Genomic DNA, 23,120 nt, shown 5'->3' on the forward strand with positions numbered 1-23,120 from the left:
TATGTTTCCGGGTGATAAGTATCATATCACACACCAAGTGAGCTGTTACCCCCACCCTCATGTGTATAGGTCTATGTTTCCAGGTGATAAGTATCATATCACACACCAAGTGAGCTGTTACCCCCCCCTCCACCCGCATGTGTATAGGTCTATGTTTCCGGGTGATAAGTATCATATCACACACCAAGTGAGCTGTTACCCCCCCCTCCACCCGCATGTGTATAGGTCTATGTTTCCGGGTGATAAGTATCATATCACACACCAAGTGTGTTATTACCCCCCCCTCCACCCGCATGTGTATAGGTCTATGTTTCCGGGTGATAAGTATCATATCACACACCAAGTGTGTTATTACCCCCCCCTCCACCCGCATGTGTATAGGTCTATGTTTCCGGGTGATAAGTATCATATCACACACCAAGTGTGTTATTACCCCCCCCTCCACCCGCATGTGTATAGGTCTATGTTTCCGGGTGATAAGTATCATATCACACACCAAGTGAGCTGTTATCCCCACCCTCATGTGTATAGGTCTATGTTTCCGGGTGATAAGTATCATATCACACACCAAGTGAGCTGTTACCCCCACCCTCATGTGTATAGGTCTATGTTTCCAGGTGATAAGTATCATATCACACACCAAGTGTTATTACAACTCAAGTGAGCTGTTACCCCCACCCTCATGTGTATAGGTCTATGTTTCCGGGTGATAAGTATCATATCACACACCAAGTGAGCTGTTACCCCCCCCTCCACCCGCATGTGTATAGGTCTATGTTTCCAGGTGATAAGTATCATATCACACACCAAGTGAGCTGTTACCCCCCCCTCCACCCGCATGTGTATAGGTCTATGTTTCCGGGTGATAAGTATCATATCACACACCAAGTGAGCTGTTACCCCCACCCGCATGTGTATAGGTCTATGTTTCCGGGTGATAAGTATCATATCACACACCAAGTGAGCTGTTACCCCCACCCTCATGTGTATAGGTCTATGTTTCCGGGTGATAAGTATCATATCACACACCAAGTGAGCTGTTACCCCCACCCTCATGTGTATAGGTCTATGTTTCCAGGTGATAAGTATCATATCACACACCAAGTGTTATTACAACTCAAGTGAGCTGTTACCCCCACCCTCATGTGTATAGGTCTATGTTTCCGGGTGATAAGTATCATATCACACACCAAGTGAGCTGTTACCCCCCCCTCCACCCGCATGTGTATAGGTCTATGTTTCCAGGTGATAAGTATCATATCACACACCAAGTGAGCTGTTACCCCCCCCTCCACCCGCATGTGTATAGGTCTATGTTTCCGGGTGATAAGTATCATATCACACACCAAGTGAGCTGTTACCCCCACCCGCATGTGTATAGGTCTATGTTTCCAGGTGATAAGTATCATATCACACACCAAGTGAGCTGTTACCCCCCCCTCCACCCGCATGTGTATAGGTCTATGTTTCCGGGTGATAAGTATCATATCACACACCAAGTGTGTTATTACCCCCCCCTCCACCCTCATGTGTATAGGTCTATGTTTCCGGGTGATAAGTATCATATCACACACCAAGTGAGCTGTTACCCCCACCCTCATGTGTATAGGTCTATGTTTCCGGGTGATAAGTATCATATCACACACCAAGTGAGCTGTTACCCCCACCCTCATGTGTATAGGTCTATGTTTCCAGGTGATAAGTATCATATCACACACCAAGTGTTATTACAACTCAAGTGAGCTGTTACCCCCACCCTCATGTGTATAGGTCTATGTTTCCGGGTGATAAGTATCATATCACACACCAAGTGAGCTGTTACCCCCACCCTCATGTGTATAGGTCTATGTTTCCGGGTGGTAAGTATCATATCACACACCAAGTGAGCTGTTACCCCCACCCTCATGTGTATAGGTCTATGTTTCCAGGTGATAAGTATCATATCACACACCAAGTGTTATTACAACTCAAGTGAGCTGTTACCCCCACCCTCATGTGTATAGGTCTATGTTTCCGGGTGATAAGTATCATATCACACACCAAGTGAGCTGTTACCCCCACCCTCATGTGTATAGGTCTATGTTTCCGGGTGGTAAGTATCATATCACACACCAAGTGAGCTGTTACCCCCACCCTCATGTGTATAGGTCTATGTTTCCGGGTGGTAAGTATCATATCACACACCAAGTGTGTTATTACCCCCACCCTCATGTGTATAGGTCTATGTTTCCGGGTGATAAGCATCATATCACACACCAAGTGTGTTATTACCCCCCCCCACCCTCATGTGTATAGGTCAATGTTTCCGGGTACATGAGACGGCAAGTACATTGTTATGTCCCTTGTATGTTTCAGTGTGCCGCCAGTGGCTGGTCCATGAAGATGGCGTGACGGCGTACCAGATGCAGAACGAGGAGTGTAAGTGGCTCACTTCTAGCTGTTACTATGGCAACATATGTGCATGACATGTAATACAAGGATGTAACCAATGCGTGTCATGGGATTGGTTGGACACAGTGGCTGCAGAGGTTGATATCTGTGACCATCCAAGACTGATTGCTGAAACTCCTACTATTGCTTAGAGAGCATGAAGAGTTATTACTGTTAGGACGAGGTGACACTGAGGGAGCCCAACTCTTACCGTGGTAGGCTCACTGACTTGCTGAATGCATGTCATAGTATTCTCATGATGCTCATGATGTTAATCACTGGATTGTCTGGTCGAAACTCAATTATTTACAGACTGCCATCATATAGCTGGAATACTGTTGAGTGCAGCGTTAAACAACAAACAAACAAACAAAATCAGACATTTAACTGTTTGTTAATCATCATCATCATCATCATCATCATCATTGACCCGTGAAGATACGGGGTAAAATAGGCCTTCAGCAACCAATACTTGCCGTAAAAGGCGACAATGCTTGTCGTAAGAGGCGACTAACGGGATCGGGTGGTCAGGCTCCCTGACTTGGTTGATGCATGTCATAGTATCCCAGTGACGTGGATTGATGCTCATGATGTCAATCACTGGATTGTCTGGTCCAGACTCAATTATTTACACACTGCCATCATATAGCTGGAATATTGCTGAGGGCGGTGTTAAACAGTAAACATCTTTGCAATAATGAGACATCAAACCCACACAGCTGTGATGGTGCTGTCACCATTGACCACTGGTTTGTCAGCCTCATTTCACTTAGTGTTGGTAGCAATATGATTGTTGAATCTGTGATACTGGACACTGACTTGCGCCAGTCTTAGTGCTACGATCACCTTGTCTCAGAGGTGAGTGATTCGGGTTAACGTTGCGTTCAAGATTATTGCACTTATAAAGTGATATATATGCAGGTGCGAGCATGTGTGCGTGCTTGCACGTCGATATGTGAATGAGTGGGCACACATGCAAATTGGGACTAATGCCCTTTGTCTAAACTTTGCGCACAGAGATACCATGGCACAGTTTAACATGGATACCATGCCACAATAAAACATGGATACCCCAATTGGTCCAAACTGGAAACCGATTAGTCCTTGTTTTATAACCTTAATGCTGAACACCAACAATAACATTAACAACCGCTTAACATGGTTTGGTGTGAAGTAGCCAGAGATCTGTTCTTGAGGCAGACCCCCTATCCACCACACCACAAAGTCGGTAGTTATCTGATGGCTCAGTAATTTACAATGATTAGGACAGTGGGGTAGCCTCGTGGTTAAAGCGTTTGCTCATCATGCCGAAGACCTGGGTTCGATTCCCCACAGGGGTACAATATGTGAAGCCTATTTCTTGTGTCCCCCATTGTGATTTTGATGGAATATTGCTAAAAGCGGCGTAGAACCAAACTCACTCACTCAGTAGTTCACAGTGACGAGGCTGTAGGTGTGGTAGTTCAGAGACAAGACATTCGTCCATCACTCTCCTCCTGCAATCTAACGTTATTTAGAGGTATCTTCAGATAAAACAAGAGGACAGAGTTATTGATATGCCCGCATTGGTAAATGCGTGTCATCAGTACATCAGTTTGTTATGTTGATTGCATGTCAAAAGAAAATACTGAAAACATCCCAAACTGTCAAAAGGCACCAGTTTACTACTGGGCCTATGTATTTGCCAAGTTTGGTCAAGAAATATTATAAGGTCTGCTCCGGAAACGATATCTTGTGTGGATGGACAGATGCACTGATGCATGGAAGAGTGAACTCGTTTCATACTAAAAAACACATTGTGTGTGTGGGGGGGGAATTAGAACTCACAACCTGCAGGTCATGACTTGTTTTTTGGCAAGCATTAAGGGATTGTTTTGCCTACAGTATGAAAATGATTTTGTGTCTCACATGATACGACCTGTGTCTTGTAGTTGACTTCCACTATGGGTTGAATCGGAAGAACCGGCGAACGGTGAGAGAAGACATTCCAGTGGCGAAGGTTGTGCAGAGTGAGGAGGAGAAGCAGATGCAGGAAAACCGCTACCAGCAGCTGCAGGCTCTCAATGCTCAGTGAGTACCGACATTCACCAACACCTTAACACAATGTTGCCATCTCTCAATGCTCAGTGAGTACCGACATTCACCAACACCTTAACACAGTGTTGCCGGCTCTCAGTGCTCAGTGAGTACCGACATTCACCAACACCTTAACACAATGTTGCAGTCTCTCAATGCTCAGTGAGCACCGACATTCACCAACACCTTAACACAATGTTGCCATCTCTCAATGCTCAGTGAGCACCGACATTCACCAACACCTTAACACAATGTTCAGAGCTCTCAATACTCAGTGAGTACCGACATTCACCAAAACCTTAACACAATGTTGCCATCTCTCAATGCTCAGTGAGTACCGACATTCGCCAACACTCTTAACACCATGTTGCCATCTCTCAATGCTCAGTGAGTACCGACATTCGCCAACACCTTAACACAATGTTGCCATCTCTCAATGCTCAGTGAGCACCGACATTCACCAACACCTTAACACAATGTTGCCATCTCTCAATGCTCAGTGAGTACCGACATTCACCAAAACCTTAACACAATGTTGCCATCTCTCAATGCTTAGTGAGTACCGACATTCGCCAACACTCTTAACACCATGTTGCCATCTCTCAATGCTCAGTGAGTACCGACATTCGCCAACACCTTAACACATTGTTGCCATCTCTCAATGCTCAGTGAGTACCGACATTCACCAACACCTTAACACAATGTTGCAATCTCTCAATGCTCAGTGAGCACCGACATTCACCAACACCTTAACACAATGTTCAGAGCTCTCAATACTCAGTGAGTACCGACATTCACCAAAACCTTAACACAATGTTGCCATCTTTCAATGCTCAGTGAGTACCGACATTCGCCAACACTCTTAACACCATGTTGCCATCTCTCAATGCTCAGTGAGTACCGACATTCGCCAACACCTTAACACATTGTTGCCATCTCTCAATGCTCAGTGAGTACCGACATTCACCAACACCTTAACACAATGTTGCCTGCTCTCAGTGCTCAGTGAGTACCAACATTCACCAACACCTTAACACAATGTTGCCATCTCTCAATGCTCAGTGAGTACCGACATTCACCAACACCTTAACACAATGTTGCCATCTCTCAATGCTCAGTGAGTACCGACATTCACCAACACCTTAACACAATGTTGCCTGCTCTCAGTGCTCAGTGAGTACCGACATTCACCAACACCTTAACACAATGTTGCCTGCTCTCAGTGCTCAGTGAGTACTGACATTTGTGAACATAAGTGAAGTCTGTGACATTGGTTAATTATCTGTGCTGTATCAAGAAGTCAACATGAGGTGGTCATGTTGCAGAGCGGAGGAGGATGAGAAGGTGGCACAGCGGATGAAGGTGCAGCTGGAGGTGGAGGACCTTCAGAGACAGAAGATGCGTGAAGTGGAGGACCAGGTGAGCTTTAGACCCCACCTGCTTCATCATCCTTTTTGATTGCAATGAAATGTGATTATTCCAAAACTATTCAGTGAAAGGCAGCAACATTACCCCTTATTCTTGTAAAAACTCGACATCTGTTACTTCAGTGAAATATTCCTGCAATAGGGCTTGCCATGACACTTCAGATTTTCAACAGACGTCTCTTCACCATCAACTATCCATAATTAGTTGTGCAAGTAATAGCATCTTTCTTCCGTTGCCCTCTGTGCATGTGCAAGCCTGGAAAATTCAATATCCAAGCTTCAAGATCGTTTTGATGTAGTGTACTAAGAACTGCAGATCAGCTGCGTATTTGCATAAAATACCCCCAAAAAATATTAAAAACCCAATTATTTTCAATTAACTCGCATACAGAAACACGTGCATTAAATGAAAAACTCATACAATAAATACAGCACGCGTAAATACCCAATGAAGCTTTTTCAGCATGCGTACAAAAGAGCTAATTTCCAAAACACAATTACGAGCTAATTAACTTTCCGAGTCAAGCCTATATATGTAGAACAGATATATACATCTAAAACATTATTTCATTTTTTTCTATCTTAAAATGTTCTCTAATTTTCGGAAAAACCCAATAGAGTGATAAATAGATGAGTGAAAAAATATTGGTTACCCAATGAAAAATGTAACAACCCAATTAGAATAGAAACCCTAGAGTAAAAACTCAATTGCTCAAAACGTTAGATAAACGCAATTACCAAAAAATTGATTCGAAAAGCGGGAGAGATATGACAATCAGTGATGAGAGCAAAGATACAGATAATCAACATGAGGATTGTGAGAATATGCGGGAAATACCCACCTGTGCATACATCCGACATTGCCAAGGTCGGATTCTATTGATGGAGTCATCATTATGAAAATACGGGTAAATATTTTTAAAGCTTCAAAGTTTTATCATCATCCTTAAAGAGGCTGCACAACAGTTTACGAACCAGATTTCGATTTCGGTGCGCGATTTTGATTGGACTATGCATAGACTTGTTAGTCCAGCCATAATACCAGCCTAGTTTGGCAAGGGTGGAAACTGGACTTTCATAGTCAGTCAACTCTCTTGCCTGGGGAAGATGAAGGAAGGGGTGAACTCAGCTGTGTGAAGATAGGGGCTAATGTGGAGTGAGTGTTATGAAGGGGAAATGAGGGCTCTACAGATACGGAGTTACGGGTAGGATCACAAGTGGTGTGTTACGCATTTGACATGTGAAACATTTCTAGAAGCTGAATGATATGACAGTTGTACAGACCAGGTCAGTCAGACTTGTCAGCTTCAAAGACCAATCCCAGCTCTCAGGGCCTAACTTGACCTTGATGTGGACAGTGATATATGGGCCGTATCCCACACCTCTCTGTCCTGTGAGGGTATGTAAGAGAGGCCTGCTACAAGATGGCATCAGTTCCTGATAAGGTATGGAGATACGGAGGTTTGTTCCCCACCTTGACAGGGTGGTATCTCACCAGGGTAAAAGATCTGATTTTAACGAGATTGTAATATGTATGCAGAGATTATGCAATAATATTTTTTGTGGTACACTTTTGAGTAATTTCTATTAGTGAATCCTAATTTGAATATTACAGAAAAACAGCTATTTTTAAGAAATCCCTTGCTGTTTGACACTCTGCACACTGTTTCAGAGCTTTATATAGATTTTTGAAGCCCAGATGTGTTCAAAACATTTTGGCAGACCATCTCAGGTGCTGAGGCTAGGCAAATGGTTAAAGCTGACAAGACCCTGGTTTGATTCTCCACATGGTTACAATGTGTGAAGTTGCCATGACAGGGCTTGAACCATGCTAAATGTGTAGTAAAACCGGATCGGGTGATCAGCCTCGCTGACTTGATGGACCCATGTCATCGTATCCCAATTGCGTGGATCGATGCTCATGACGTCAATCACTGGATTGTCTGGTCCAGACTCGGTTATTTACAGACCACTGTCATAAAGCTGGAATATTGCTGAGAGCTGCGTTAAACAGCAAACAAACTTGACAATGATGAGACATCAAACCCTGCTGTGATGGTGCTGTCATTATTGACCACTGGTTTGTCAGCCTCATTTCACTTAGTGATTGTAGCAATATGATTGTTGAATCTGTGATACTGGACACAGACTTGCGCCAGTGGATCGATGCTCATGACGTCAATCACTGGATTGTCTGGTCCAGACTCGATTATTTACAGACCGCTGTCATATAGCTGTAATATTGCTGAGAGCGGCGTCAAACAACACTCACTCACTCACTCACTCACTCACTCACTCACTCACTCACTCACTCACACACCCCCCCCCCCCGGAGCCATACATAATGATAGGTATGGTGACTGATGATACTCTTGCATTACAGGAAATCGCAAGACAGATTCAGGAGAGAGAGAAGAAGAAATACGAGAAGTATTTGGAGAAGAAGAAGGAGAAGCAGCTCCAGAAGCAGCGGGAGAAGCTGGAGCGGCAGCTGGCGCAGCATACGGAGGAGGCGCGGCTCGTCATCGCTGCCGATGGGGGTCAGTGACAGTGGTGGAGTTCTGGGTAGAAGGGGGGAAGGGTAGCCCAGTAATCTAAGGCTACCATTCATTATGAAGAGTTGTGTCCCTTAAGCGTGCCAGTATCCGATAATTATGCTTCGTACCAGAGGAGGCACTGGTATCCCCGCAGCCTAAGATCACCATTTGCTGTTAAGAGTTACATCCCTTTGGCATGATAGTATCGTTGATTATGATTCGTACCAGATGGGGCGCTGATAGCCCAGTAGTCTAAGGCTACCATTCACTGCTCAGAGTTACATCCCTAGCCGTGCCAGTATCCGATGATTATGATTCATACCAGATGGGGCGCAGATAGCCCAGTAATTTAAGGCCACCATTCACTGTTCAGAGTTACATCCCCTCAGTAAACCAGAATCCTGTGATTGTGGGTCGAAGCCTAGATTCGCCCTGATGATGATTCTTGGTTTGTCAGCACCGTAGGCGTACTCGCCAAAATAGTTGATGTCTACAATGTGCATGACATAGGGCTTTCCTCTCACATTAACGTTAAATACTATGCGCGTGGTCACAATCAAGTAAAGTTTACCAACGTTGGTAGCTGGACGGTTAACCGTGTTCATCAGCTTGACCCCTGAGAGTTTCAAGGGCGTCTGTCTTGCCTCACACTGAACATCTAACACATTGTGTCATCTTAGGCAAGTGACTTTGTTTGTAATATGCCCCTGTTCATCCCAGTGAATGGGTACCCGGTAGGATGAGATGGTGATGTGGCTGTGAACTTTCTAGCACCTCACAGTTAGCTTGGGTTGTATACGCCCAGAATAAATATGAAGTGCACACTGATCCATAATTGAGGAAATAATAACTTGTTTGATAGGCATTACTTAGAAGTTGACAGATGACAAAGTAGACACAATTTATGGATAACAACTTCTTTAATACTGTAAAGGCGACATGTCGTCGCCTTTACAGTATTAAAGAAGTTGTTATCCATAAATTGTGCCTACTTTGTCAGTAATATGTAACATCGAAACTGAGCAGCAGATATTAGGCATTTTATACATCAATTATTTTTTTATTTTTCCATTAATATTATTATTATTAGTAGTAGTAGTAGTAGTAATAACAGTAGCAGTAGTGGTAGTGGTAGCAGCACACGTTAGATATTAGGCATTTTATACATCAATTATTTTTTTTAATTTTCCATTATTATTACTGGTAGTTGTAGTAGTATTTCAATAGGTTTACAAATGGTATAAAGTCCCACTGCACTGCCAGTGAATTCTTTAAGTGTTGATATTCATTCCGTCATTTTACTGAATTTGAGAGTATTTTAGAGTTCCCGTGATGCCGAGATTTGAGCTGATTGTTTGTATGATGTTTCAGGGAGCTTGCGCCAACTCGGCTCAGCTGTTGAAGACATGAATCTCGGCGGTGGTCAAAGGGGGACAACTGCTAATGGACATTCTAGGTATAAACGAAGGTAGTAGTGCTTTGCTCTTACTAACCCTGACAGAGTTCTCTTGTTTTTTCTGGGATGGGCTGGGTTTTCTTAATTTTGGTTCTGGTTAACTATTCATTTTGGATTTTAATTTATGCCAATTATATGATTTGGATATGTTATGAATACATGACACTTTTTTATGGAAAGCAACTTCTTTTATTCTTTATCCTGATGTTTTAGACCTGCTAGATATGTTTTTATTGATCTGTGAAAAAAAAAAAAGGCAACTACCTCAGCTTCTACGTGTTGCCATGATCAGAAGTTCAATACACATTGTAATTATCTCATCTTGCTAATGCCCTTTTTTCAAATGATGAATAAGGCACATTAGACAAGTGTGACACACAAAAACGTATTTACATCAGTAACGATAAATTCCGAAACATGTGCATTATTACTGGATACTTTTCGCTCATCATACATTTTCTTGGCTTTGGTGAAAATAAGTTCAGGAAATACACGTTGAGGTATGTTTATGTATATCGTTTTCTCCAAAGAGGAATTGTTTTTTGTTTGTTATTCAATTAACAGAGAACTTCTGTCAGCATCTTTCCTGTGTTTCCCTAATGTTATAACATTTGGTAGAGATTAGACGGCTTACAAAGAAACACATAATTGGTTCTCAGGCAATGGCTTTTGAAAATATAGTTCAGGTGGGCGGTGTTTTTTTTGTGTGTTTTTTTTGGGGGGGGTGGGGGTGTTCATGCAGCAAACTTTATAATGATGCGGGCAGTGCCTGAGAACCAAGATTATGTGGGTTTTTTTAGCCTAACCTTGAGTGGTCCATGGTCAGTCACTGTGATTAATAACAGATTTGAACTTAATAATTTTTAGTTTCATTTCATTTTGCTTTGTAGCGTTCACTCCAGACGTGGTGGACATCAATACATGTGTTTACCCAGCTGTTATGCCCTGCTACTCAATAAACACCATATGGAAATAGTTTTCAGAAGAGCAGTCAATACTGTATTCTGCCATGTTTACTTACACCAGATATGTGAGTGAGTGAGTGAGTGAATGAGCGAGTCTGTGTGTCGAGTCCCCTGTCTGGCGTGAGTGAAGGAGTGTGTCAGTGAGTCAGTCAGTGAGCCTGTGTGTCGAGTCCCGTCTGGCGTGAGTGAAGGAGTGTGTGAGTGAGTCAGTGAGCCTGTGTCGAGTCACCTGTCTGGTGTGAGTCAGTGAGTGAGTGAGCCTGTGTGTCAAGTCCCCTGTCTGGTGTGAGTGAGTGAGTGAGTGAGTGAGCCTGTGTCGAGTCCCCTGTCTGGTGTGAGTGTGTGAGTCAGTCAGTGAGCCTGTGTCGAGTCCCCTGTCTGGTGTGAGTCAGTGAGTGAGTGAGCCTGTGTGTCAAGTCCCCTGTCTGGTGTGAGTGAGTGAGTGAGTGAGTGAGCCTGTGTCGAGTCCCCTGTCTGGTGTGAGTGTGTGAGTCAGTCAGTGAGCCTGTGTCGAGTCCCCTGTCTGGTGTGAGTCAGTGAGTGAGTGAGCCTGTGTCGAGTCCCCTGTCTGGTGTGAGTGTGTGAGTGAGTCAGTGAGCCTGTGTCGAGTCCCCTGTCTGGTGTGAGTGTGTGAGTGAGTGAGCCTGTGTGTCGAGTCCCCTGTCTGGTGTGAGTGAGTGAGTCAGTGAGCCTGTGTCGAGTCCCCTGTCTGGTGTGAGTGTGTGAGTCAGTCAGTGAGCCTGTGTCGAGTCCCCTGTCTGGTGTGAGTGTGTGAGTGAGTCAGTGAGCCTGTGTCGAGTCCCCTGTCTGGTGTGAGTGTGTGAGTGAGTGAGTGAGCCTGTGTCGAGTCCCCTGTCTGGTGTGAGTGTGTGAGTCAGTGAGTGAGTCGGGTGTCGAGTCTCCTGTCTGGTGTGAGTGTGTGAGTGAGTCAGTGTGTCAGTGAGTCAGTCAGTGAGCCTGTGTGTCGAGTCCCCTGTCTGGTGTGAGTGAGTGAGTGTGTGAGTGAGTCAGTGAGCCTGTGTGTCGAGTCCCCTGTCTGGTGTGAGTGTGTGAGTGAGTGAGTGAGCCTGTGTCGAGTCCCCTGTCTGATGTGAGTCAGTGAGTGAGTCGGGTGTCAAGTCCTCTGTCTGGTGTGAGTGAGTGTGTGAGTGAGTCAGTCAGTGTGCCTGTGTGTCAAGTCCCCTGTCTGGTGTGAGTGAGTCAGTCAGTGAGCCTGTGTGTCGAGTCCCCTGTCTGGTGTGAGTGAGTGTGAGTGAGTCAGTCAGTGTGCCTGTGTGTCGAGTCCCCTGTCTGGTGTGAGTGAGTCAGTCAGTGTGCCTGTGTGTCGAGTCCCTGTCTGGTGTGAGTGAGTCAGTCAGTGTGCCTGTGTGTCGAGTCCCCTGTCTGGTGTGAGTGAGTCAGTCAGTGAGCCTTTGTGTCGAGTCCCCTGTCTGGTGTGAGTCAGTCAGTGAGCCTTTGTGTCGAGTCCCCTGTCTGGTGTGAGTCAGTCAGTGTGCCTGTGTGTTGAGTCCCCTGTCTGGTTGTGCACTGCTTGTAGATGTAGAACTAGTCTTAGTTCCTTCATTGTTCATCCCATACTAACTACTGGGGCATGGTGGAGGTCTTAGACCTCACTGTGTGCAGAGTTGTGTCCCTTTGTGAACAGGATCTGCAGGTTGGTCCAGATTATGATCCATGTTCATCCAACTCACGCATACTAACTATTTATGTTGAGTTAGCAAATATTTATAATGTTAATGCAGTATATAAAATGAGAAGTACAAGTATTCAATTGAAATATATATATTTGAATATTGATACATTTCTTAAATTTGTATAAATCTTTATTTTTTGTATTTCTTTTTATTGAAATATTTTTTATAAATCTTGATTTATTTATTTATGTTTATTTAGGTTATGGAAACTTATAAATAGAACTATTTTTAAAAAAAATTATGATGGAAAGCCTTTTTTCAGGAAGAACTTTCATATACAAATTTTTTTTATATGTCGTTTGTCGTCTAACATGTTTAACATGGTTGTGCATGCCTTTGAATTAAAATCACCTTGAAAACTAAACCATTTGATTCTTCTAACCATTTGATTCTTCTAAACCATTGTGACAATGCTATTTGCTTCTGATTTAATTTGGGGGCACGGGTGGCCCAGTCGTCTAAGGCGCCGCAATTCGCTGTGCAGAGTTGCGTCACTCGGGCACGCCAGAAACCTATGATTGTGGGTTTGAATCCCAGTTCGCCCCGATTATGTTTCTAGGTTTGTCAGCACCATACCCATGCTGGTGGGTTTCACCGAAGTGGTAAACGTCTGAGACCTGCATCACTTCGGGCTTTCCTCCCACATTAAGCTGACATGCCGCGATATAACTGTAACACTGTTAAAAGCGGCGTTAAACCCAACTCACTCACTCACTCTGATTCAATTTCCGATGACTTAGTTACGGTAAATGTACCTCTTGCTCATACTGGGGAACCAAGTGCATATTTTCTGGTACTTGTTATGTTAATCTTTTGTAAGGATGAGATGTGGTGTGAGTAGCAGATCTTACACACCTGGATTTCGAAGATTTCTGTTGTGAGAATGCCTCAAATGAAATAACGTGCGATCCTTTTTCATTTAATATTATTTTCATTTTTTTATCTTATGGCAATCATCTTAGGACTTGAAGAAGTAATTGGTCATCTCTTATATTCAAATCATTCCTTCATTTGTCAGTCTTTATGAATCCATTTATTTATTTGCAATAACATATCCAACCAATTTGTCAGACATTTTAATGTACCATTGACAGTTGACAGAAAACATCATCAGTCATGAAAGACTTCTTCATACACTTTGTTCTGAAAATGTCAAAGTTGTTGTCACAAATCCTATGTTGGCAGACAGGCAGACATCAATACAGCTGATGAAGGCCCTGTGTTGATAGTGTTCTGTCTGACCATCTGATGAAGGCCCTGTGTTGATAGTGTTCTGTCTGACCAACTGTGACCAGTGCTGGCAGACGTCAATACATCTGATGAAGGCCCTGTGTTGATAGTGTTCTGTCTGACGAACTGTGACCAGTGCCGGCAGACAGGCAGACGTCAATACATCTGATGAAGGCCCTGTGTTGATAGTGTTCTGTCTGACCATCTGATGAAGGCCCTGTGTTGATAGTGTTCTGTCTGACCATCTGATGAAGGCCCTGTGTTGATGGTGTTCTGTCTGACCATCTGATGAAGGCCCTGTGTTAATAGTGTTCTGTCTGACCCACTGATGAAGGCCCTGTGTTAATAGTGTTCTGTCTGACCCGCTGATGAAGGCCCTGTGTTGATAGTGTACTGTCTGACCCGCTGATGAAGGCCCTGTGTTAGTAGTGTTCTGTCTGACCCGCTGATGAAGGCCCTGTGTTAATAGTGTTCTGTCTGACCCGCTGATGAAGGCCCTGTGTTAATAGTGTTCTGTCTGACCAGCTGATGAAGGCCCTGTGTTAATAGTGTTCTGTCTGACCCGCTGATGAAGGCCCTGTGTTAATAGTGTTCTGTCTGACCCGCTGATGAAGGCCCTGTGTTGATAGTGTACTGTCTGACCCGCTGATGAAGGCCCTGTGTTAATAGTGTTCTGTCTGACCCGCTGATGAAGGCCCTGTGTTAATAGTGTTCTGTCTGACCCGCTGATGAAGGCCTTGTGTTAATAGTGTTCTGTCTGACCCGCTGATGAAGGCCCTGTGTTAATAGTGTTCTGTCTGACCCGCTGATGAAGGCCCTGTGTTAATAGTGTTCTGTCTGACCAGCTGATGAAGGCCCTGTGTTGATAGTGTACTGTCTGACCCGCTGATGAAGGCCCTGTGTTGATAGTGTACTGTCTGACCCGCTGATGAAGGCCCTGTGTTAATAGTGTTCTGTCTGACCCGCTGATGAAGGCCCTGTGTTAATAGTGTTCTGTCTGTCCAGCTGATGAAGGCCCTGTGTTAATAGTGTTCTGTCTGACCAGCTGATGAAGGCCCTGTGTTGATAGTGTACTGTCTGACCCGCTGATGAAGGCCCTGTATTGATGGTGTACTGTCTGACCAGCTGATGAAGGCCCTGTGTTGATAGTGTTCTGTCTGACCATCTGAGACCAGTGCTGGCAGACAGGCAGACGTCAATACCAGACTGTTCTGTTTCAGGGTAACGCCTGCAGGTCGTATTGAGGATGATGGTGACTTCAGCGACTTCTACACAGTGCCCAGTGATAGGACAGTCAACCCTGCAGAACATCGAGCAATACAAGAACTCCAAGATGAGGTAAGGCCGCTTCTTATCTGAGTGGAACCACTGGTGTCCGACTCATTCTGTCACTGGTAAAAGGTCCAAATTTTGTCTTTGTACTGTGCTTCTGATGAGCAGTGATGACTGACTCCTAAATATATAAATGACCCTTATCTTCTTAGATATATGGCTGAAATATTGCCACACAGCGTTTGAAATTGGCACTAGTCTTGTTGTCCTTGCCAAACTGCCCAATAGTTAAGGTATCCTAAGGACTGGTAGAAATTTGCCATTTTTTTTAAGGATTTTGCTATATGTTATCATTATAAGGATTAGTGGACTAAAAATGTTAATTTCTACCCCTGCCGATGCAACGTTAAATTTGAACTAACTCACTCACTCTTAGCTATACAGATTCTCGGGCCCTTTGATATCTTGCCAATTATTTGTACAGGTCACATGACCATTTAGTATTCAATGTGAATTATATTTTCTTTTTTCAACCAAGTAGTTATTTTATCTGTGTTCTGTGAACTGTGAACTGCAGACAAAGGGCTCCCTTCCACAGTGTTCGTATCGCTAAGGTGATTGTAACTCCCATATTTTAACCTAGACTTACGACTGTCATAGTGCTGAGAATGCTATGTGAAACAGGGCTCAGCTTTTTTTAAAGGGGGGTGCACTTTAATAAAACAGTGATGTATGAATGCAGATAATTCATTGAGGAAACAATTCATGTTTGAAAGCCAAAGACTTGTCAAATAATTGATATTTAAATTCAGGTCACCAGATGATTCAGCTAAGTGTTTTTAATATGTTAATGTGATTAGTAGGGCTGTTACGATTCAATCGTGTATTCGAAGAATCGAACCGTATCCATTCATGAATTGAATTTGTTATTCGTGGTCACTAGAATCGAATATTTATGAATATGCAGTCATGTGCATCTACATACACTGTACCTAAAAATATCCATAAGAACATATTATATGCAGAGATTTCTTTAAAGACAACACTCAAATATATGATTTGACAGTATTGTGGTCATCGGTCATTGTGGTATTTGAGCAGATACTAGTACCTAGATAAATGCAGTATATGAATGTATAATATATTAATAATTAACCAACCATGTCAAATAATTAATGTTGTTATTTTTCATTGAATATAATATATTGTACATCAACTGCTGACTTGTTTTTGTATTCGTGTATAAATATTCGTATTCGTTACCCTATATTCGTGATATGAATCGTATTCACCTCATAGTGTATTCGTTGTAGCCCTAATGATTAGTATGGTTAAAGAATGAGGGGTGCACCCTTGCACCCCTCCTGATTATCATATGTTCCCTTAGCTGGCTCTAACATAGAATTTGATAACTGGTTATTTGTTTTCATATATAAGGTTTGTTTACTTTTTGTTTTGCCCAGGAACTTGCACGGCTACTCCAGGACCAAGAACACAAGGTGAGATATCGTGCAAACATAGTTATCTCCCTTAAGTGGATGTGTGTTCACAGTGTTTTGTTTTTGTTTTGTTTGTTTGTTAAAGTCGCACTCAGCAGTATTCCAGCTACAGTCAAGTCCCGTTAATCCGACATCGTTGGTTGCATATTATTATGATTAACGAGTATGTCGGATAAACGAAATTAAGTAGAATCAACGTTCGTGATCGAAAATCGGACAACTACACGATAGTGAGTGAGTGAGTATGGTTTTACGCCGCTTTTAGCAATATTCCAGCAATATCACGGCGGGGGACACCAGAAATGGGCTTCACACATTGTACCCATGTCGGGAATTGAACCCGGGTCTTCGGCGTGATGAGCGAACGCTTTAACCACTAGGCTACCCGACCGCCCCCAACTGTACGATAGGTTACGATACAAACACATAATAAAAAATAAAAAATGAAATATTCATATTGTTATACTACATTGTTATCGGAATCATCAGTTTTCTATTCATGCAACCTCTAAAGCCTAGCACAAAACAACTGTTACAGACTGTATGACTTATTCAAAATATTTTAAAAAGGATAGTCTGGAATTGAAGTGGCAAGTTTGAAACTGGTACCGCAAAGCTTAAGAAAGCTGCTTTCTTAGTGGCTCACGTTGACTTCCTGTTAGTCATTTCATTAGTCGGTCATAGTTCGCGAAAGGTTGTTCTGATGTGACCTGTAAAGGGATGTCCTTGCCGATAGCGAGAACTTGTATCTGATTTTAATGAGAATGAGTTAATCTAAGCATGTGATTAATCCTGTTTTCTTTATTTAAAGCATTAAATAATTGTTTATTGTTGAGCAAGTTTATCTCTGCATCCGTTGCAATATGCAGCTACAAGCCGACTAGTCTCGCATCAAAACACGGGCTGTGTACTTGCGAGCAGATAACCACGAAGTATGCTGACAACTGTGTCGGATTAACGAGACTGATTAATGAGTTATTTCGGTAATTTGTTGCAAATGAGGTGTGTTGGAGTTGGAGTGCGAGACTGTCGGATTAACGGGTCTAAATAGCACTGATTTAATCTGTTCCCATCATTAGTGTCGGATAAAGCCCATTGTCGGATTAACGAGACTTGACTGTATATGACAGAGGTAAGTAAATAATCAGTTCTGGACCAGACAATCCAGTGATTGACATCATGAGCATCAATCCATGAAATTCAGATACAATGACATGCATCATTAGACTAAGTCAGCGACCTTACCAATACAGTCGCCTTTTACAGCATGAATGGTTTTCTGAAGACTGGTCCATGCCTAATAACACTACTGTTTCCTGATTGGCTAATAATAGAAAATAATTCTGCTAAATGAGGAGTTTCAGCATGTCCAGAAAACAATGATATTTTAAGTAAAACCTTAGCAATATTTAATTTCATTTTTTTCTGGAACAATTTTATCAAAAATATTCCCTGGTTCCCTCTTCTTCCCCAAATGTCAGTCCCTGATTTGTAAATATATCCTTAGGACGGTCAGGTAGCCTAGTGGTTAAAGCGTTCGCTCGTCACGCCGAAGACCCAGGTTCGATTCTCGACATGGGTACAATGTGTGAAGCCCATTTCTGGTGTGCCCCACGGTGATATTGCTGGAATATTGCTAAAAGCGTCATAAAACCATACTCACTCACTCACTCACTCACTCACTCACTCACTCACTCACTCACTCACTCACTCACTCACTCACTCACTCACTCACTCACTCACTAAATATATCGTTGTTGTTTTATCAGCGGACGAAAGCAGAGGTTGACCGGGGCAAGTTGCGGGAGATCGAGGTGCAGGACGAGCAGCTGGCCAGGGTCATCCAGGAACAGGAGAAACTCAAGGCCAGGAAGGTCAAACAGCGGCGGCAGCAACTACGGGAACAGCAGCGACAGCAGCAGGTTGGTTATGGGAACTGAAGCTAGCTCTGAGGCTAATTTAATCAAAATATCACAAGATTTCGTTACATACACTGTGGTGCTAGAAAGCTGCAAATTTCGTTCAGTTCATGTTGGAAATCTGTGATTAAGTTTCTGATTGTGTCCGTGTTGAAGTCATTTAGTCATAAATAACTGTATTGTGCGGCACTTAGCAATAATCCAGTTATTTGAAGGCAGTCTGTAAATAATTGAGTCTTGACCAGACAATCCAGTGATTGACATCATGAGCATCGATCCACGCAATGGGGATACAAAACAGTATCGTCTGGTTATTATCTGTTGCAATAGATTGTTGGAAAGCATTAATACAACAGTACTTAAACGTTATGAGTTGCAAAAGTTGTTCAAGATATCTTTTGATTCTTTGCATCATGGCCTACACTACAATATGAGACCCGTGGAGATTCCGAGGGAGAATAGGTCTTCAGCAACCCATACTTGCCGTAAAAGGTGACTATGCTTGTCGTAAAAGGCGACTAACGGGATCGGGTGGTCAGGCTCGCTGACTTGGTTGATACATGTCATCAATCAAAATTCCGTGGACTGATGCTCATGATGTTAATCACTGGATTGTCTGGTCCAGACTCGATTATTTTACAGACTGCCATCATATAGCTGGAATATTGCTGAGTGCGGCGTTAAACATCAAACAAACCAACCAACCAACTTAAGTATTGCTAGTCCTTATTGAAAGGGAACAACAAACAAACACTACAATATGACCTACATTTTGAAGGGCAAACCCTTCTTTGATGTTTAGCACAGCAATATTACAGTTTATGTGATGGCTTTCTGTAAACAATCAAGTCAAGACCAGACAATCCAGTGATTGTCTGCATGAGCATCGATCCCTGCAATTGAGATACAATGACATGCAGTCAACAAAGTCAGCAAGCCCGACCACCCGATCCATTTAGTCGCCTCTCGGCAAGCTTAGGTTGGTACAGACATTTATTTTGACCCCGAATCTTCCCTGCAAGACAGATGAGTATTCATCTATACGTGTCGACTTTAAGACAAACAGACAATAAGAAGACCTGTTAATGTTCTAGTCCATTTGGTGAACTCAAAGTACTGTGTGAAAAACAACAGACCTCGTGGTCACACTTTCCATGGGTAGTAGACCCATCCTACATCAGACACGACTTGTGAAGATCCGGGTTAGAATAGGTCTTCAGCAACCCATGCTTGTCTTAAGAGGCGGCTATGCTTGTCATAAGAGGTGGCTAACAAGATCGGGTGTTCAAGCTCGCTGACCTGGTTGATGTATGTCATCGTATCCCAATTACGATGGTTAATGCTCATGTCAATCACTGGATTGTCTGGTCCAGATTCGATCAAATCAGGGTTAGAAACTGGCACTAGTCCTTGCCAAACTGCCCAATGGTTAAGGTATCATAAGGACCAGTAGACATTTGCCATTTTTAAGGGTTTTGCTATATAGGAGTAGTGGACCAAAATGTTAGTTTCTATCGCTGTAATTTACAGACAGCCGTCATATAGTTGGAATATTGCTGAGTGCAGCCTTGAACAACAAACAAACAAACAAACAAACAAACAAACATCAGACACAGGTGATATGTAGATACCCAAGAAGCATTCATCAGGTTACAACAAGCATAGGTTGCTGGCGATCTTTGTTTTTACATGGAATTCCCCACTTGTGACGATGCAACCCTTGCTGACGTTGATTGTCTGGTCCAGACTTCATTATTTACAGACAGCCATCTTATTGCTGGAATATTTCAGAGTGAGGTGTTAAACAACAAACCAACCCGAAATGCCCACTTAACTGTAAACAGTAATAGCCAAACACATTCATTTTATTATTCAGATGGCTCAGGAAGCAATGGCGTCGGGAATGAACATGACTGCTGCAGTAGAATCTATCACCCCGGAGGCGAACGGCGAGTCCCCGCCCGGGCACCGGTACCGCCGCGACAGCTACACACGCTCCATCTCAAACAGCAACACACCAGCACAGGAATCACAATCTGTCCATCACCAAGCCGTCGCCAGGCAGACGTCTGCTCCCCCCAATCTCCCCCCGCGGGAACCCCCCTCCTACCAGACCCATCAGCGTATCCAGGAGGAGCGGGGTGCGGGAGTCAGGTACCCCCCAGCGGGGGACATGCCGGTGGATCAAGCGCGAGACATGCAGCGATGGCTGGACGGGATGTCTCCGCACCATGTGCCTTCTCACCAACGCGGTCGACGGGTGTCGCAGGAGGAGCATATGGCGCCATCACCCTCACCGCCGGGGAGTTACCATAGCGACGAGGATGGCAGTAGGTCAGTGGCAGTGTTTGTATGTTGAAGTCTGTTTCTCTTAGTTTCTTTGAAGCTTTTTCATTTTCCTTTAGGTTAGAAGTAGACAAGGTTTCCAGTACTTGCTTGGGTCCCCATGGGATTCTGGTGCTGAAAAGACCCCAGTAGCACGTGTGAGTCCTCCACCCCACTGGGGAATTGGAGCAGAGTTGGCCTTGAGAATCCCTTGCTTACCCTCCCTGAGGAATTTGTTCAGAATAGGTCTCAAGTGAGTATTGCTTATGTACCCCCCCACTGGGGAATCGGGGCAGAAAGGGTCTCCCTTCCTTGTTCCCCCTGGGGAATTGGAACAGAGATGGCATCCAATATCCCAGGTTTGTCCCTTGGGGAATCGGGGAAGAATGGGTCTCCAGCATCCCTTCCTTTTTCCCTCTGGGGAATTGGAACAGAGATGGCATCCAATATCCCAGGTTTGTCCCCCCCCCCGAGGGAATCGGGGAAGAATGGGTCTCCAGCATCCCTTCCTTTTTCCCTCTGGGGAATTGGAACAGAGATGGCATCTAATATCCCAGGTTTGTCCCCCCGAGGGAATCGGGGAAGAATGGGTCTCCAGTACCCCTTCCTTTTTCCCTCTGGGGAATTGGAACAGAGATGGCATCCAATATCCCAGGTTTGTCCCCCCCCCCCCCCGAGGGAATCGGGGCAGAAAAGGTCTACAGTATCCCTTCCCTGCTCCCCCTGGGGAATTGGAACAGAGATGGCCTCCAATATCCCAGGTTTGTCCCCTGGGGAATCGGGGCAGAAAAGGTCTCCAGTATCCCTTCCTTTTTCCCTCTGGGGAATTGGAACAGAGATGGCATCCAATATCCCAGGTTCGTCCCCCCGAGGGAATCGGGGAAGAATGGGTCTCCAGTATCCAATGCTTGCCTCACCTCCCTATTTTGATGAATACCAAAATAATTGACAGGTAAAATTTGAAGACACAACAGCAAAGGAATTTTGTTTTATATGTTAAATGCATTTTGAAACTGTTCACACATTTGACTGACATATTCACCCTGCTTGTCCACAGATCATTTAGTCCAGATCGATCCATGGGTTCCAGTCATGCTGTCAGCACGCCTGTACAGTTTAATATTGCCGCAGCCATTGACCCGACCTACAAGAGACGACAACAAGACATCCACGTGGCCGACCAGACCGAAGTCAAAACACAGATACCGCTTTCCAGATCACTGCCTTTGACCGATGGTATGTATTACAGCTTTAGATGAAATACCACACTCCTATAAACTAGTCAGATGTTTGTGAAGATTTTTTTTATGATTCGTATCAAAGACTTTTGCGAGTATTTCAGGAAATTATTGTGTCAAATACTCAGGAATAATGCATCATGTAAAACCCTGCTTTAAAATTCCCTTTGATTTATCAAGCATTGCATCAGGAATGACCACATTGATAGATTATGTTTCATACAGAATACAATGAATTCATGTGCTGGATTTACATGCTTTGGGTCTACACAAGTCGGATACTTAATCTTACAGTTACTTAAATCGATTTTGGAACAATTTTAGTTGCTTTGAATTAAAACTTGTGTGTAATAAGTTAAATCATGTTCAAAATCATCATCATCATCATTATCTGCATGTTAAATCTGAGGTTCCCATGTGTGGAGAGTTATGTACCTTTGTTGTGCCAGGATCCACAGGTTGGGGTTAGTGTACCTGATTCCATCCACATATGATCCTTGTTCTGTCAGATGATGGAAATGGAAAATGATGCAATGGACTCTTAAGGAATGTTAGTCCTTATGGAAAGGGCTTTGCCTCTGGGTTTTTTTTACCAAAACAGTAAATGTCCCGGACTGATTGAATCGGTTCTTTCCTTCTTAGGGCTTGGTTGTTCCAGTTGATTTAAGCACAGAACATTTCTCTAAGCAGACAATGTGGGGACAAGGATGGCCCAATCATCTAAGGCTCTGCAATTCGCTGTTCAGAGTTGCGTCCCTTCAGCACGTCAGAAATCTATAATCATGGATACAAATCATTGTTCGCCCTGATTATTTTTCGTGGTTTGTCAGCATCATACCCTGCTCGTGGGTTCCGCTGAAGTGGTAAACTCCTGTGTCAGTTTGCGCTTTCTTTCCATATCAGGAGCAGTGGGGTAGCTTAGTGGTTAAAGCGTTCGCTTGTCACACCGAAGACCTGGGTTCGATTCCCTTTATTGGTACAGTGGGTGAAGCCTATTTCTAGTGTCCCCCGCCGTGATATTGCTGGGGGCGTAAAACCATACTCACTCACAT

The 23,120-nt window shown here is 43.7% G+C and overlaps 1 protein-coding gene across 4 annotated transcripts in view; it reads left to right on the forward strand.

Moving 5' to 3' along the window:
• The window catches only part of LOC124149602 (trichohyalin-like), a 77,664-nt gene that overhangs the window by 48,763 nt on the left and 5,781 nt on the right, over window positions 1–23,120 (forward strand). For 3 of the 4 annotated variants that reach the window (XM_046521294.2, XM_046521292.2, XM_046521295.2), the window contains exons 2-11: window positions 2,356–2,418; window positions 4,362–4,500; window positions 5,832–5,925; window positions 8,317–8,473; window positions 9,842–9,938; window positions 15,036–15,153; window positions 16,551–16,586; window positions 18,356–18,508; window positions 20,382–20,839; window positions 21,888–22,066. In XM_046521294.2, the coding sequence (XP_046377250.1) occupies window positions 2,356–2,418; window positions 4,362–4,500; window positions 5,832–5,925; window positions 8,317–8,473; window positions 9,842–9,938; window positions 15,036–15,153; window positions 16,551–16,586; window positions 18,356–18,508; window positions 20,382–20,839; window positions 21,888–22,066 (1,494 nt within the window). The remainder of the gene's footprint in view (window positions 1–2,355; window positions 2,419–4,361; window positions 4,501–5,831; window positions 5,926–8,316; window positions 8,474–9,841; window positions 9,939–15,035; window positions 15,154–16,550; window positions 16,587–18,355; window positions 18,509–20,381; window positions 20,840–21,887; window positions 22,067–23,120) is intronic. The other variant, XM_046521293.2, reaches the window with a different exon arrangement.

Source organism: Haliotis rufescens, unplaced genomic scaffold (assembly GCF_023055435.1).
Source record: "Haliotis rufescens isolate VD_foot unplaced genomic scaffold, xgHalRufe1.0.p SCAF_58, whole genome shotgun sequence".
NCBI lineage: Eukaryota > Metazoa > Mollusca > Gastropoda > Lepetellida > Haliotidae > Haliotis > Haliotis rufescens.